This window comes from Lutra lutra, chromosome 10 (genome assembly GCF_902655055.1).
Source record: "Lutra lutra chromosome 10, mLutLut1.2, whole genome shotgun sequence".
NCBI lineage: Eukaryota > Metazoa > Chordata > Mammalia > Carnivora > Mustelidae > Lutra > Lutra lutra.
In genome coordinates this window covers 55,991,978-56,009,798 of record NC_062287.1, presented here as the reverse complement: position 1 = coordinate 56,009,798, position 17,821 = coordinate 55,991,978, and the positions used below count along the sequence as shown (strand labels likewise).

General features: G+C 39.0%; 2 protein-coding genes across 3 annotated transcripts in view; one reads left to right on the top strand and one right to left on the bottom strand.

Moving 5' to 3' along the window:
• C2CD3 (C2 domain containing 3 centriole elongation regulator) overlaps positions 1-9,812 on the bottom strand; it is a 144,084-nt gene extending 134,272 nt beyond the window's left edge. The window contains 4 exon segments of the mRNA XM_047690348.1: positions 1,024-1,031; positions 1,087-1,244; positions 4,269-4,538; positions 9,563-9,812. Of these exon segments, the coding sequence (XP_047546304.1) occupies positions 1,024-1,031; positions 1,087-1,244; positions 4,269-4,538; positions 9,563-9,617 (491 nt within the window). The 5' untranslated portion in view covers positions 9,618-9,812.
• Positions 9,813-10,045: 233 nt separating this feature from the next.
• The window catches only part of PPME1 (protein phosphatase methylesterase 1), a 69,906-nt gene continuing 62,130 nt past the window's right edge, over positions 10,046-17,821 (top strand). The window contains exon 1 of one of the 2 annotated variants that reach the window (XM_047690339.1): positions 10,046-10,332. Coding sequence is in view for 1 of the 2 variants with exons in the window: in XM_047690337.1 (XP_047546293.1) it covers positions 10,232-10,332 (101 nt within the window). In the remaining variant the exon portion in view is untranslated. The remainder of the gene's footprint in view (positions 10,333-17,821) is intronic. The other variant, XM_047690337.1, reaches the window with a different exon arrangement.

Here is a 17,821-nt window from a genome sequence, read left to right as displayed (position 1 = left end):
TATGATAAATACAAAAAAAAAATGTTGCAGTCTTTCATTCAGATGGAATTATTTCTGGACTCTATTCTGTTCCGCCAATGTGATTATGTGTTTGTAGTTTTTTCTTCTTTTTAAATAATCTCTGCACCCAATGGTGGGGCTCCAACTTAGGAACCTAAGGTCAAGAGTCACATGCTCTTCTGACTGAGCCAGCCATTCCTGTGCTTGTCGTTTTATAAGAGGTTCTTTTATCTGGTAATGCTGTATATGTTTTCTCATATTTTTTAAACTATTTTCTTATATACCTGTCTAAATTTCTGTATTTTAGAATACATCTGACAAAGCATAAAACTCATGAAATTTCTAAGCAATTTGAATACTCAGAGCTTTCTAAGAAGCACTCTCAAAGAGTGTCCCTCAAAAAGGATCCTTCTATGTTCTTCCCCACCATCCCGTACATACACGTTGCAGTATGCACCTAGTATACACCTATCAGTCTGCATTCTACCTGTTATTCTTTTATTTCCTCCTACGTGACTTTGGAAAACTACATGAAAAAATCATTTCTTATCTCTTTATCCTTAGTGGCACATAATAATGTATAAAAAAAAGGAAGGCTGAATCAATGAATGAAAACACCAAAGATACCACTTACATGAGTCAAACAAGCAATTAATGCTTGACACTATGTTAGGAACTGTAGGAAAAACACAGAAAGTAGAAAACACTGTCCTGCCTCCCAGGGAATCTAGATACTAGAAAGAAGGGAAGTTAAAGGGAGACTACTAAAACATAATTGTAGAGATTGTGTAGGATTATAACTGAACGATAATTATATAACCAATGTTATAAATTTAATAGAGTACAGAGAAGATGAATGCAGTAGGAGCTGTGAAAGACTTGGCCCTTGAGATGGGCAGTAAAGCACTAAGAGGATTTGGATAAGTAAGATACATTATAGTCTTTGGGTAAAAACATGAACAAAGGTATGAAGTGGGAATTAGCATGATATATGGGAGTCATGTACCTATCTATTCTACAAACAGACTCAACTACTGGTGCTGTAAAAGTTTTAGTCTACGCAGAAAATAATTAAAATATTTTTACCTGGAGTTCTCCAAGTTTCTTGGATGTTGGTGAAACAATGGTAAAAAATCCACTGATGTGATGGGTTGGAGAAAGCTGGGCTAGTCCACTGATCTGAACTCTACCAATTGGAAGATGGTCAATTTTGGTGATTATTTCCAGCACCAGCACAGCCATATCTAATCAGAAACAATTAAAACATACACAGATATTTTTCATTTATTTTTTCCTTTTTTTTTTTTAAATGGGCAGAGGGGCTTACATCAGGAAACCTGTTTACTTAAAAAAAATATATTTTATTTTCAAATAAAACACTACCTACCACATCGTCTGGGGCTGGGCAACAGTGAACCCATTATCAAAAGAACAATAAAGTTTTAGGGAAGAATGAAAAATACCTCACACAGAGAAAAAAAAATTACATTGATGTAATTAGCAATGATTACAGGGTGTGAGGAAGGCTTGTGTGTGGCTTGGCTATTAAAGAGTGAGGTTCTCTCAACTTCCTTTTCAGTGTTTTGCTGTTTTGCTATAAAAGAACCCAACTGTTTCTACTTGCTGCAGCCTGCCTGGTCTACAGGGATGGGAGGGGCTCATCACCTGAAGCCTGGTGATGGCTTACTTGGGATTGGGGCCCAATGTTGGCTTTGCCAGGCTGGCCACCATGGCTTCCAGAACGATGCACTTCTTTTCTTTCAAATGAAACATGCATACAAAAGAGTACATAAAAGAATAATAAACCAAATACCTACCACATAGCTTAAGAAATAGTTATATTTTCCCCAACTTTACAGTTAGAGCATACATCTTGTGAAATAATGTTTGATCTCTTGTGCCTTCATTTTCTAATAAACACATCATATTCATGTCCACAGCTGGGCCTCACTTACAAGGTTCATCTCATCCATCTCCTATTCAAATCCTACCTTCTACAAAGCTTCTTTCCTAAATAGATTTATAAAATGTGAATACTGACCCATTTGGTGGTTAACCCCTTCATTTTAATAACGGGAAAATAAAGACCCAGGAAGATGAAATGGCTTACTCAAATTCAAGCAGCCAGTTAGTGCACAACACAAGGAGGATTCTCTGGGGCACCTGGCTCAAATGGTTAAACATCTATCTGCCTTTGGCTCTGGTCATGATCCTGGTGTTCTCGGATCAAGCCCTGCAGCGGGATCTCTGCTCAGTGGTTCTGGTTCTCTTTCTCCCTCTGCCCCTATCCCCCTGCTCATGCTCTCTCTCTGTACCTCTGTCTCAAATAAATAAATAAAATCTTAAAAAAAACAAACAAACAAAGATGAAACATCAAAAAAAAAAAAAAAAGGAAGTAGGAGTCTAGTTTCCTAAGAACCTATGATAAACTTGGCTCTTAATAACTTCCTGGAATATTCATATGATATTTACTATATGTGCCAAGTAATCAGACATTTAATTACTTACTGTCTGGCACCACTTACTACTATTTCATACATATAAGTTTTGTTTTTTTCAACTAATCTGTAAGTTCCTTTTGATCAGATACTGCATCTACAGTTTCTTTATTCCCCACACTGCCCAAGACTTTATATTTTTACAAGATTCACACCTACGGTGTGCCAGGTAGTGGACCAATCACTTCACACAACTTTTTTCATTGAATCTTCTCAACAATTCCTACCGCTAGTGTTATTATCCCCCATTTAACTAACAGGAAACCGAGGTTCCAAGATCTTAAGGAACATCTCAGCAGCACACAGCCACCCAGTTCTGAAGCCAGAGTTCCAATTCAAGACTGACTTCAAAGCCCATGTTCTTCTCATTCAACCAAGCTGCTTCTTCATGAAAAAGCAAGGTGAAAGGGCAGCAATCTAATGCCATTTTACAGATGAGAAAAAAGGGGAGTCAGAAATGGGGAGGGACTTTCCCCAAATCCTGCAGCCGATAACATCAATCTCAAGTTCAAATACATTCTTTTTTATACCACAAGATGCTCAAATAAATGTCTGATTTGTTGATCATATTAATAAATATCTTCTGTCTTACTGAAGAATTTTTATTTACTCTTCATTTGTTAAATTAGGTTTATAGTATCCAGAGTATCTATGGGTATCCTATAATTGTAATTATCACTTCCTACTTAGTATTTTAACTAAACTTCTCTGTGAATTTAGTTAGAATTAGATACCATTCTGATTAAATTGGTTCATTTTTCTAATTCCCCACAGTGCCTACAGCACAATGACTATGAAATGCTAAGTGCTCAGTATGTATCTTTTGAGAGACTGAATTTTTTGTTCTTTTTGAGGTTTTCAAAAATTTTTTGATAGAATATAACCTTCTTAAGGACAGTTTAACTTTTATTTCAACTCTGATTCTCTAATAGTTTTAGACCAACAATGTTTACATGCTACTTAATTTTTACTGACTTGAACTGGATTGATTTGATAAATAACCCTATCATCCAAAATGTGTTTATGCAAAAACCTGACCCAAACAGAGAAATACAGTACATTTAGAATGCTTTCCTTGAACAGAAATGAAGAAATCTTGACTCCTGGTTATCCTGTAAATGGATCCTTCCCTGCTCTGAAAACCAATATTACTAATCCACTAACCCATTCATTTAGCATGTGTTATCTTGCACTATTAGTAAAGTTTATATACATACGTACTATATGTAATGTGTATATATACATATACACATTATACAAAAATTATATATCATACAGTATATATTATGTGTGAATTCTAGCACATATATACTTTTACATATACTTTTATTTTTATATATATAAATATACATATTTACATAGATCTATATTATATAACATATTCTTTCCTTGAGCATAATATAAGTCCCAGAGCAGAGACTACAGTTATTTCTTAAAGCAGCATGGTGTGGTCAAAGTGTGTGAGTTTTGGTGTCTGACAGAAATTGGTTCAAATCCAACTTTTGCCATTTCTCAACTATATAACTTTAAAGAGTATTCATTTCATTTCTGAACCTGTTTCATTGCCTATAAAACAGAAAACGTCTTTCTTGCAGGGTTATTATTAGAAATAATATGCATCAACTGCTGGTAGAGAGTATACTCTCAATAAAAGGGCTATTATAAAACTTCTTTCACTCAATAGATACTATGTACACAATAACACCCACTGCTAACAACATAATACATGTTTATTAAGCCTGGAGGTAAAATGATAAGACAGAAACGTACCAGTTAGATAAGAGGTAAACTGCTTTGGACCACAGCGAACAGCATAACGGGTAGTTGTTCTCACAGCTTTAGGTTCAGTCTGCAATGCGTCCCTAGGACAAAATAAGGTTCCATCTGATGTTTCTCCCCACCATCTCACTCGGACAAGTACACAAGTGGGAGGCTTTGCAATCTTCCATATGACTCTATTGACAGTAAGTTTCAGAAAGCAGCGTAGCTGGCCTTCAACAAGAGGTGGTAGGCTTGTAGATGGAGAAATGTCACTCAAACCTGTGGAGAAATCCAAAAACACTAAGTCAAACTTTAAACTAAATACAGAAAAATAATCTGCTTTTTGAATGAGAACGCATTTTCGTCTCTACAGAGAGATGTTTTATCTTATGTATTCTAATACATGAGAAGCAAATAGCAAAGCGGACCATATAATAACCTACCTGGTCACTTAAGTGACCTTGATAACTAATTAGTATTCAGGGTCTGATTCAGGTTATTCTAACAACATAATACCAACTTAAGACATGCTAAGACAAACTCCTCTTTAACTGAAAGATATCATTTCATGCACATTAAAACGATAAAACCTTATACTGTTGGAATGGTTAGAATTAAAAAGACAAGAAATAACAAGTGTTGGCAAGGATGTGGAGAAAAAAGAACCCTCAGGCACCACTGGTGGGAGTGTAAACTGGTGCAGCTACTGTGGAAAACAGTAAGAATGTTCCTTAAAAAATTAAAAATATGGAGATGCAACGTGGGAGGTTTGGGGGCTAGGAAAAGAATAAATGAAACAAGATGGGACCGGGAGAGGGACAAACCATAAGAGACCCTTAATCTCACAAAACAAACTGAGGGTTGCCGGGGGGGAGGTGGGTAGGGAGAGGGTGGTAAGGTTATGGACATTGGGGAGGGTATGTGCTATGGTGAGTGCTGTGAAGCGTGTAAACTTGGCGATTCACAGACCTGTACCCCTGGGGCTAATAATACATTATATACTAATTTAAAAATTAAAAAAATTAAAAATCACCCCATTGATGAAAAATTAAGAATCACCCCATGATCCAATAATCTCCACTACTAGGTACTTACCCAAAGAACAAAAAACACTAATTAGAAGAGATATATGCACTCCTATGTTTATTGCAGCAGTATTTACAGTAGCCATGATGTGGAAGTAACCCACTGATAGATAAATGGATAAAAGAGATATGGTGTATGTACAAAATGGGATATTACTCAGCCATAAAAAAAGAACAAGATCTTGCCTTTCAAACAACATGGATGGATGTAGAGGGTATTATGCTAAGTGAAGTAAGTCAGACTGAGAAAGACAAATATTATATGAGTTCACTTACATGTGGAACCTAAACAAACAAACAAAAAGTAGAAACAGACCCAAAAATATAAGGAAAAACTGATGGTTGCCAGAGGGGAGAGGAGCAGGAGGACGGGCAAAATAGATGAAGGGGAGTGGGAGATACAGGCTTCCAGTTATGGAATGAATAAGTCATGGGAATAAAATGTACAACATAAGGAATATAGTCAATGGTATTGTAATAGTGTTGTACGGGGACAGACAGTAGTTACACTTGTGGTGAGCGTAGTATAACATATAGATTTCTGGAATCACGATGTACACCTGGAACTAACATAACATTGCATGTCAATTATACTTCAATTTAAAAAGATACCATTTCAAAAATATAAGCATAACAATAGAGTACATAGGTTTTTAAAAATCTCAGAAGTAGTTTAAATTTTTCTTCCAAGTAGTGTTGTTTTTTATTATTGCAATGTCCAGGTTCTAAGATACGTTATCTTTACCTCCTACTTTAAAACCATCACCAAACATGAAACAGCAATGACTCCCTTCACTCAATGCTCAAATGATTAAGTCTATAGCATATGACTCAGCATTCCAATAAAGACCACCTTAAATTGTGTATTTTCTTTCCTGCCAACATCATTCAGTCAATGAAAACAGACACCATCATCTTCCAATTCTGCCACCATTTTTTAGTACAGTACTGGGCTCAAAATATTTATTGGCTTTTGTAATATTTATTGGATTTCAGACAGATAATAAATGTAAACAAGGCATTTAATCATGACTTTCTTCCTTTTTTTTTTTTTTAAAGATTTATTTGTTTGACAGACAGAGATCACAAGCAGGCAGAGAGGCAGGCAGAGAGAGAGGAGGAAGCAGGCTCCTTGCTGAGCAGAGAGCCCAATGCGGGGCTTGATCCCAGGACCCTGAAATCATGACCTGAGCTGAAGGCAGCGGCTTAACCCACTGAGCCACCCAGGCGCCCCCCCCACTTTTTAAAAAAGATTTTATTTATTTATTTGACAGAGAGAGAGAGAGAGATCACAAGGAGGCAGAGAGGCAGGCAGAGGGGGAGGGGGAAGCAGGCTCCCCGCCTAGCAGAGAGCCCGACGTGGTGCTTGATCCCACGACCCTAGGATCATGATCCAAGCCGAGGGCAGAGGCCCAACCCACTGAGCCACCCAGGTGCCCCTAATCATGACTTTCTATAAAACTTTCCTTTAATGACCCAAACTATCTTCCACTTATAGTTATCTCCTAACCATGACTTAGAGGAGATTTAAGAAACTATATATATGAATATGAATATTATTCACTCATATAAAAGAATGAAATCTTGCCCTTTGCAACAACATGGCTGGAGCTAGAGCATATAATGCTAAGTGAAATAAATCAGAGGACGACAAATACCATATGATTTCACTCATGTGGAATTTAAGAAACAAAACAAATGAACAAAGGAAAAAAAAGAGACAAACCAAGAAATAGACTCTTAATTATAGAGAACAAGCTGATGGTTACCAGGAGAGAGGTTGGGGGTTGGGTTGGGTGAAATTAGGTGATGGGGATTAAAGTGCACACTTATGATGAGCACTGAGTAATGCATAGAATTGTTGAATCACCATACTGTACACCTAAAATTAACATAACACTATATGTTAGCTATACTGGAATTAAAAAAAAATAAGGAAACAGGAAACCATTCCTATATTACACACATCTATTACTCTTACTTTTCCCTTGGAGAGTGGTCATGCTCAACAGGAAGAAAATACATTGGAGTACATCAGATCAGGACATCTATATATGTCAGTCTTTAGATTTGTAAAGCAAACACCTTCTCTGCTCTCTATAGTTCAAGATGACCCACCCTAATCTTTATGGATAGCTAGTTTTGATGTGAAAATAATACAGAGGTGTGTATATGAGCATTACAGCAAACATATATATATATATATATATATACACACACACATATATATGTATCACACACACAGATATATACACACATGGTACAGCAAGAAGGAAATTCTTACGTTATTTCTATCTTTATTTTCCTCCTATAAACCAAATATGCTTGACTGGTTTGGCATAGGGAGCACCAGCATTGAACATACCCATGCTTCCATTTCATATCCTCCCATCATTCCTGGCCGGAAAGGTACTGCCTCAAAACTGCCTTAATTATCTTTAAATGGCTTGGATAAGATTCACTTCCAGACTGTAGATTCTGTCTCAATCCAATGACCTAATGTACTATCACTATTCTTAATACCAATTTACCTGTAATGTAAAAAGGCAAAGTCACACAAAGTTTGTTTGTTTGTAGTTTGGAGGCAGCCCTATAAAGATTTAATTTCCAGTTTCCTGATCTGTCCTGGGTTACCAGGGCGACTGTTCTCTCTGCAGCTAACATTTCCCTGCTCTTCTGGAGAGCATGTTTCTCTTTAAGCCTACTATTCTGATAAGGTCCTCTTGCTACACACTCTTTTATCCTCTCAAATCCTTCAGAGATCCTCATGCCTTCACCCCCGCTCCAACACTACCACACCCTGTCACTCCCCACTCTTTCTTCCTCTCTCCTCCACAAATATCTTTCCCAACTCCTGCCTGTAGCCCTTCATTCTTCATGATTGTCTTATGTTTGACTCATTCAGCCACTTACCGACTCCTGCTTTATGCTAGTTCTTGGGGTTTCAGTAATGTATAAAATAAGATCCTTGACTATTATAATTATTGACATACCACCTTTCCAACTTATGTGTCTTCCAGTCCATGTGGAACTCCACAAAGGTATACCTTCCCACACACAAACACACATTTGTTACCAAAAACACCTCAGGGACGCTTGGGTGGCTCAGTGTGTTAAGCATGCCTTCAGCTGGGGTCATGATCCCAGGGTCTTGGGATGAACGCCGCATCAGTCTTCTTGCTCAGCCAGGAGCCTGCTTCTTCCTCTACCTGTCCACCCCAGCCCCTGGTACTCTCAGACTCTCCTTTTTCCTCTCTCTGGTAAATAAATAATCTTTAAAGCAAACAAACAGTCCTAAGTCATAGAGATGTAATGTACCGCAGAGTGACTATAGTTACTGATGTACTGTATATTTGAAAGTTGCTAAAAGAGAGCACCTGGGTGCCTCAGTTGGTTAAGCAACTGCCTTCAGCTCAGGTTATGATCCTGGGGTCTCAAGATTGAGTCCCACACCAGGCTCCCTGCTCAGCAGGGAGTCTGCTTCTCCCTCTCACCCTCCTCCTCTCCTGGTCTCTCTGTCTCATAAATAAATAAAATCTTAAACAAAAATTGCTAGAAGAGTCTTAAAAATTTTCATGAGGGGCACCTGGGTGGCTCAGTTAAGCATCTGCCTTGGGCTCAGGTCATGATCTTGACAGTACTGGGATTGAGTCCCACAATGGGCTCCCTCCTCAGCGGAGAGCCTGCTTCTCCCTCTGCCTCTCTCTCGCTGTCTCTGGTGAATAAATAAATAAAACCTTTTAAAAAGATTTTCATGATAAGAAAAAAAATTTTAGTGATTGGTGATGGATGCTAACTAGACTTACTGTGGTGCTCATTTCGCAATATATAGGAATATTCAATGATGTTGTACAACCTAAAGCTAAGACAATGTTATATGTCGAGTATATCTCACTTCAAAAAGTTAAAAAAATTCCTGGTATTTTTTTTTTTAAATTCCCTTTCTTTACAAACGTTCTGTCTGCACCCTTTTAGCCCTTACCTCGCCCCATTTACTTGTCCGTTTTGTCCCCCCACTTCAGCCCCTATTTCCTTTCCATCCGTTGGAGAGCCAATTGCCTTCTCTTCCAACCCTTTGATTCCTTGGTTGTTTCCCACTTCTTCCCTTCTCCCGGCTTTTTTTTACAGGCGCGTGTGGGACTCTTCTAGAATTCTTTGCACTTTGCTCCCTTAACTGTGCTCCTTACTCTTTCCTCGACCTTTGGTCGCTCAGTTTACCTCTTTTCTTGCGGCCTCGGACGCCCACAGGCCCCTGGCCTTTTCGTTGTTTCATGACGAGCCAGAGCTTTTCTTCACCAATTGAGTTCCCGCTCCAGCACCTAAGGGGTAGCCTCCCGCCATCCCTTCCCAAGGCGCCTGCGTTCCCCGGCAACCGGAGCCGCCGGGCAGCCTGGGAAGCAGGAAGAAGGGGCTCTTCCGGTAACAGTCTGCGAGAAACTGTGAGAAGGAAAAGCGCCAAGACCTCTTCCCGCAAATAGACTACAACACCCAGCATGCTCTGCCAAACTACCTCTGCGAGATTTGACGCTATCGCCTCCAGCTGCGCAAGCGCAAATGGATACGCCCTTTGAGGACTTCATTGCCCAGGGTGCATTGCCTTTAGGAGCTCTTGTCTTTCCGGCGAGGGTCGATGAGGTCTCCGCTTGGGGCCCGAGAGATCCGTAAACTCCGTTACCCAGCTTCCTTTATGGAGGGCTGTTGCGCACTTCCGGTGGAAGCGCTGAGGAGAGGGGGTGGAGTTTACGGAGCCGGTGGGCGGTGCTGCCGGTAGCTGGGTGCTGTCCAAAGGCTCTGGGCGTCGCTAGGGGAGCGAGCTGTGACCGGCTGGGCCGCACTTAGCGTGGGACGAAGCTTAGGCTACTGTTTGATTACCTGAGGCCTTCCCTCATGTCGGCCCTCGAGAAGAGCATGCACCTCGGCCGTCTGCCCTCTCGCCCACCTCTCCCCGGCAGCGGGGGCAGTCAGAGCGGAGCCAAGATGCGAATGGGGTACGTGACCCATACCCCTTCCCCTAGAGGCCAGGCCCCGGCCATTGGAGAATGGTGTCTCTGGGCGTTTAGCGCGGCACGTCAAGGGAAGCTAAGGATGGGAGAGAATATTGGCGGCGGCCTGGAGACGTTTAGATGGTGTTGAAGGCGGATTTGGGAATTAGGGGAGGCGCCAAGTCAATGGAAATTGGAGGACAAATAGTATTGAAGGAAGGAGGGAATGAGGTAAAGATTGAGAAAGCTGAGAGGATTATTTAAGAGAAGTAGGAGGCACCTTCAGAATAAGTGATGGTGAAGGTTTGAGGAAAGGTAGTAGAGGTGACAAAAATCGGGAATATCTGTCGGGGAGGATTGAGGGACATGGGGAATGACTGAGAAAAGTTGAGGGGAATTAGGGGAACAACTAGGGAAAGATTTGGGAGTAGTAAAAGGACTAAAAGAACTAGATATTAGAAAAGCAGAGGGAGGGATGCCTGCCTGGGTGGCTCAGTTGGTTAAGGGTCTTCCTTCGGCTCAGGTCATGATCCCAGGATCCTGGGATGGAGCGTCACTTGGGGCTTTCTGCTCAGCCGGAGCCTGCTTCTCCCTCTCCCTGCTGCTCCCCCTGCTTGTACTCTCTGTCAAATAAATAAGATTAAAAAACAAAACAAAAACAAAAAAAAACCTCCTAAAAAAAAGAAAAGAAAGGCTGAGGGAATTGAGAACATCTGAGGCAGGGTTGAAGGAAAGAAAACTAGGGAGCAGAAGGTTCTAGAGAGAGTTCCTAGGGGTGTTAAGAGGCAGATTCAGGGAGTGAGGGGATGATTAGATTAGGTCTCTTAGGGGAGACCTGAGAAAGTTTGAAAACAGGGCTGAGGAAGATGGAGAATATAGCTAAGTAGACTGTTAAGGGTAATAGGATCGTGCTAAGAAGTGAGGGTCGGGAGTAAGGGGAGGAGTGATGAGGTGCTTAGAGAGTGACCATGGGCTCTAGAGGTGGAAAAAAGACTGAGAACAGGGTTTAGTGAATGAAAGTGCTGCAGAGGTAAGGTAGGGTAGCTTAAAGAGGATATTTGGGTAGTTGATTTTGCCAGGCAAAGTCTGATGGAAGGTATATACTGGTTTAAGAAGACTCAGAATTAATGAAGTATTCAGAGTAGCCAGTTAAAATGTTTTAGGGAAAACCATTTACTAGGAAAGGAGGAATTGTGTTGAAGAGATAGGTTTGGGGAATTTTAGGTTGTTGAATGGCTTGTGCCAGATTAGGGGGTACTCAGGTATAGGAGAGAAGGGTATGAGTTGATCATGGGAGAGGTAATTACTAGGAAGCAGAGGGAATTGAATAGGCAGGTTTTTTTGAGGGGTATTTGCGGTATCAAGTGATATTCTGAAGACTAGTAACTAAAGAGAAAAGGGATAGGAAGAATATGTATGAGGTAGTTAAGAGGGTGTGTTTGGAATTTTGGAGATGGGTTGATATACTTGGGATAAAGACTAGAGAGGAGAAATCTTAGTTTTTAAAGAAGTACTATGTACAAAAACTGATCAAAAAGGAGATGAGGACAAGAGATGCAGTACTGTGAAAGAAGGTCCTTGGAATAAAGAGAAAGAAGATTCCCATAAATTAAAACAGTAGGGTAGAAAGGTGGTGAGAATTGAGGGGGCTGGATTTGAAAAAACCAGGGGAGGAAATTAAGGATTGGAGACCTGACTATGATACACAGTAGAAAGGTGAGAAAATCTTAGCAGAAGATAGGTGCTGGATGCACAACGGAAAGAAATAGTAGAAGGCCTCATACAAGGTGTAAAACGGAGATTGTTTTGGCTTTAGATGACAGAAAGGTAAGACTGTAACAGGAATAAGGAGGATCTGGAAACTGATCCATGATAGATTATTTGGGAAAATTAACCTGGAGTATAAAAATAAATGTACCATCTATTATTGGTATGTTTCTTAATTGCTGCCTTTCTTAAACTAAAATTCGGTCCTTTAGTATACCAGCACTCGTCTGTAAAAATATATAAAAATATTAACTTTTTAATAACTATATATGCTACAGCTTAGTTTAGAGCTCAGCTTCTCGCTTTGTTGAAACAAGTTCTCTGACGATAAGAACTGAAAAGAAAAATACTAAGAGAAAATGAATAAAAAATCTGCTTATTAGAAGATTGTATAACTGTTGGTAACTTACCCTCTTTAAATAGATGCTTCGGTCTTCTTTGTTAACTGCTTATCCTAGAAAATAAAGTTCCTCAGGGAAATCCTTCTTTATAATATTGTGAAGAGAAGAGCTATGTTGGTGAATTTTATTTAAGTGGCTTGTTTTCATATATTTTTCTTTTCTGTTTCCTTATTGGAACATGGCAGGCCTCAGCTGAATCTAAGTTAGTGGTAATACAGACTCTCTCCCTGCCCTGGAAAGAGAGCTTTCAGTTTGAAATGATCTCATGGCACTATGGTAAGAAAACCATTCAGAGAATTCTATATTCTCTAAGGTAAAACTGAGAGGCAGGGACAATATTTTTTGTTAATAATAAGGAAAACAAACTCAGGGTGCCTGGGTGGTGCAGTTGGTTAAGTGTCCAACTCTTGGTTTCAGCTCAGGTTGTGATTTCAGGGTCCTGAGAGGGAGCCCCAAGTTGGGCTCCACGCTCAGTGTGGAGTCTACTTGAAATTCTCTTTCCCTCTACCCCTCTTGCTTGTTTGCGCTCTCTCTCTAAAATAAATAACTAAGTCTTTAAGGAAAAAAAAAAAAGAAAAATAAAGTCTTCATACTAAGGCAGTAGAAGCTTAATGGTAGGGCCACTAACAACTAAGACTTGAATCTCTGAGACCCCTTATGTTTTTTGGATTCATAGTTGTTATCCTGGCCATACTTAATTTTGAGTCATGCATCTTATTTCTTTCCAAATACACTAACATTCAGCCTTTTGCTCAGTCTTGATTTATGAAGTCTCACTTTAACCAATTTTAAAGCATCCTTCTTTATTTCTTCTTCTGTTCATTCATTTTTCTTATCTACCCATCTTTTTCCATTCTCCCATCTGTCTCTTACTTCAAGTTGGACCTGTTCCTTGGAATAAGACTAGAGAGGAGAATGTCTCTTACATGACTTACTCTTTCAACTCTTTCAATTCATAATCTCTGGCCTTTAATTTCACTAAGCCTTATTTAAATGTGTTTTGCATATTCAGGGTGGTTTGAGTTTATGATTTTTCTTGAGTTTCATAATTTAGTTTTTCAAATTAGACTTAAGTAATTCCAGAATATTTCTAGATAATATAGTAATAACAATTACTTTCTTTTTCCAGGTAGGTACTTTGTGTCAGTCATTGTGGTAATAGCTTTATTTATGTTACTTAATTTAATCTGCTGACAGCCTTGGAAGGTAGATATTTCTCTGCGTTTATTAGTAAGGAAATTCAGACTTGAGATTAAAGGTCACCCAACTAGTATGTGGCAGAACCAGGATTAAATTTACGTTTAGTCTCAAAACACCACACTTGTTTTTTGGGTAAGGCCTGAAGTCCTGGTTTCACTATTCCTTGATAGAATCCAGTAGATGATGCCAAAAACAGTGGTTTTGACCTTTTTTTATTAAAGATTTTGGAGCTGCTTTGGTTTGTGATTCCTACTTGTAAGTGGTATCTTAGTCTGTTAGCGTTGCAGTAACAAAAATACCATAGATTGGGTGGCTTGTAAACAACAGAAATGTTATTTCTCACATTTCTGGAGGCTGGGAAATCCAAGATCAAGCTGCTGAAAGATTCCGTGTCCAGTGGGGACCGCATGCTGGTTCATAGATGGCAGTCTTCTTGATCTGTCCTCACATGGCAGAAGGAGGAAGGAAGCTCTGTGGCATCTGTTTTCTAAGGGCACTCACTAATTCCATTCTTGAAGGCTATACTCTCATGATCTCATCACCTCCCAAGGCCCCACTTCCAAATACCATCACATTAAATGTTAGAATTTAACAAGAATTTGGGGTTGGGGGGGTGGGATGGAGGATCACAACCATTTAGTCTACAGTACCTGAGTGTGCTTGAGAGGAGTATGTTTTGAAAATCACTGCTTTAGTACATGAACCATTAGAGAGACTATACAGATTTTTAAAACCATTCATTTTCAACATGTTTTTGGTTTATCAATAGTACTACATTGCTGTAATCTCTTAACATTTCTATAGTACTTTAACTGGAAGATATATTAGTGCCTTTCTGTATTATTTTATGAGATATATTAAGGCAGGGATTAATATTTTCTCTTAATGAGAAAATGAAAATGTTTTTTGACTTGCCTAAAAACACAGAATCATCAAATGGCAGAAACAGGATTCAAACCCAGACTTCAGATTTTTAGTCCATGGTTGCTCTTGTAATACCTTGGTATAGAAATTGTTGTTTAAAGTGATATAGATCTTTAAAAAAAAAGGTGATAAAGATCTGAGTTTGAAGTCCAGCTTGTGTATTTACTTTGGTAAAGTCATTTAACCTCACATAGTCTTTGTTTTCTTTTAATTTCTGCTTTCTTTAGAGTTCTGTGAGAATGAAATAATACATGCAAAGCACTTATGCTTCCTGACACACAAGCTCTTAAGGAATGACAACTGGTGAATTATTTTATATTGAGAATGGTGAGAAAGGCTTATTCTTTATAAAGTAGAAGCTCTCCTTTCAATTTCTTGTAATGTCAGCTTTTTCCCTGTAAGCTGTATATTACTCGTATCTGATTAGATAGTCCTTCATTCAACGTCTTAAACTTATAATGGATATCAGGCCTCTTAGGAAGCCTTTAAGGAGCTATTCAACAAATGGAGAAATAAAGGACAAAGTGAAGTGACTTGCTCAAGCTCATATATTGAGTTACAAATCCTAGCATCTCTGTTTTTGTTGCTTATTAGGTTTTTAAATATTAAAGTTGTTATTAAAATCAGTAAGTTTATTGGTAAACTTATTAGGTTTTTAAAAATTAAATTTCACATACCATAGAATTCACCCTTTCAGAGTATATGGGTCAGTGGTTTTTAGTATATTTATGGTTGTACAGTCATTGTCACTAATTTTAGGATATTCTCATTATCTCATAAAGAAACTACTTACCTGCTAGCAGTTATTTCTCCCTCCCCCGTCCCCTGGGAACCACTAATCTATTTTCTGACTTCAAAGATTTGCCTGTTCTGGAGACTTCATGTAAATGAAATCATGCAGTAGGTGGCCTTTTGTGATTGGCTTCTTTCATTTAATACAATGTTTTCAAGATTCATCCATGTTGTAGCATGTTATCAGTACATCATACCTTTTTATTACTGAATGACATTCCATTGTGTAGATATACCACATTTTAATTAACTTGTTTATCAGTTGCTGAACACTTGGGTTGTTTCCATTTTTTTGCTTTTATAAATAATGCTGCTATGAACATTCACATACAAATCTTTCTGTGGAAATATATTTGGATTTCCCTTGGGTAAATACCTAAGAATGGAATTGCTGGGTCATATGGTAAATTATATATAGTTTTTTAAGAAATTTGCCAAACTGTTTTCCAAAGTTGCTCTTTGAAGCTCTGTGTATTCAGGATATTTCTTCTTTATAAATCTTAAAAATATTTTTCCAACTTGTTTTTCTACTTTGCTTACAATATATTTTGCTATGTAAAAAGTTTTGTTTTTATTTATTTATTTATTTATTTATTTATTTTTTAAGAGAGGGTTTTGGGGTGGGGCAGAGGGAGAGGGAGAGAGAATCCTAAGCAGGTTCTGTGCCCAGTGCAGGGCCCAACAAGGGGCTTGATCTTAACGACCCTGAGATTATGATCTGAGCTGAAATCAAGAGTCAGATGCTTAACTGACTGAACTACCCAGGCATACCAAAAGCTTTGGTTTTAGATCTTAACATACTCAAATCTGTCTAGCGTATGTTGCTTCTGGATTTTGAATTGCAGAAAGACATTTACTTCTCCCAGGTTATAAAGGAATTCATGTATTTCCCACCCCCCAGGAACTGTATGGTTCCTTTTTTTTTTTTTTAAGATTTTATTTATTTATTTGACAGACAGAGATCACAAGTAGGCAGAGAGGCAGGCAGAGGGAGAAGGAAGGAAGAAGCAGGCTCTCCGATGAATAGAGAGCCTGATGCAGTGCTCGATCCCAGGACCCTGGGATCATGACCTGAGCCAAAGGCAGAGGCCTTAACCCACTGAGCCACCCAGGCACCCCTATGGTTCCTTTTTTTAACACCTGTTTTAAGTTTATCTTGATGTGCAAAGTGAGGAACAAATTCAGTTTTATCTTTGCCCACAGATTATCCAATTGTTGTAACACCATTTATTAAAAAGTCTTTTTCCCATTATATGAGTTTTACCTTAATAAAAATTAGTCTTTTCCCCTGGATTAAAATGATCTCAGGGTCCTGGGATCAAGCCCCAAGTCGGGCTCTCTGCTCAGCGGAGAGTCTGCTTCTTCCTCTCCCTCCACCTCTCCCCCCTGCTCCTGCACTCAATCTCTCTCTCTCAAATAAATAAAATTGTTTTTAAAAAATGATGCCTTGGGACACCTCAGTCAGTTAAGCATCTACCTTCAGCTTAGGTCATGATCCCAAGGTCCTGGGATCAAGCCCTGCATTGGGCTCCTTGCACAGTGGGGAGTCTTCTTCTCCCTCTCTGCCCCTCTCCCCACGCTTGTGCGCACTCTCTCTCTCAAATAAATAAGTAAAATCTTTTTTTTTTAAATGATGCCTTTATCATGTACCAAATTTTCACATAGATTTGGATCTGTTAAGTTTCTTTTCCCATTGGCTTGCCTATTTATTGATGTGCCACTACTACACTTTAATTACAGAGGCATTTTATTTTATTTTTTAAGATTTTATTTATTTATTTGACAGAGAGAGATGGCAAGAGAGGGAACACAAGCAGGGGGAGTGGGAGAAACAGGCTCTCCACTGAGCAGGGAACCTGTTACGGGGCTAGATCCCTGGATCCTGGGATCATGACCTGAGCCGAAGGCAGACGCTTTACCGATTGATCCACCTAGGCGCCCCTACAGAGGCATTTTAAATGTTTTAGTAGGTGGTAGAGTCTTTTTTAAGATTTTCCTGGTTACTTGTTTATTCTTACAAATAAACTTTTTTTAAAAATATGGTTGACATACAATGTTATGTTTGTTTCAGGTGTAAAACATAGTGATTCCACAAGTCTATACTTTATCCTGTGCTAACCACAAGTGCAGCTACTATCACCATCCAATGCTATTGTAATACCATTGCCTATATTCCCTATGCTATACCTCTTACTCCCTGTGACATACCCATTCTGTTAACTGGAAGCCTGTATCTCCCATTCCCCACACCCGTTTTTGCCCAAGCCCCCATTTCCCTCCTTTCCAGTAACCATCAGTTTGTTCTCTGTATTTATGGGTCTTTTTCTGCTTCTTGTTTGTTTATTCATTTGTTTTATTTTTTAGTTTCCACCTATAAGTGAAATCGTGTGGTATTTGTCTCTCTGTCTTCA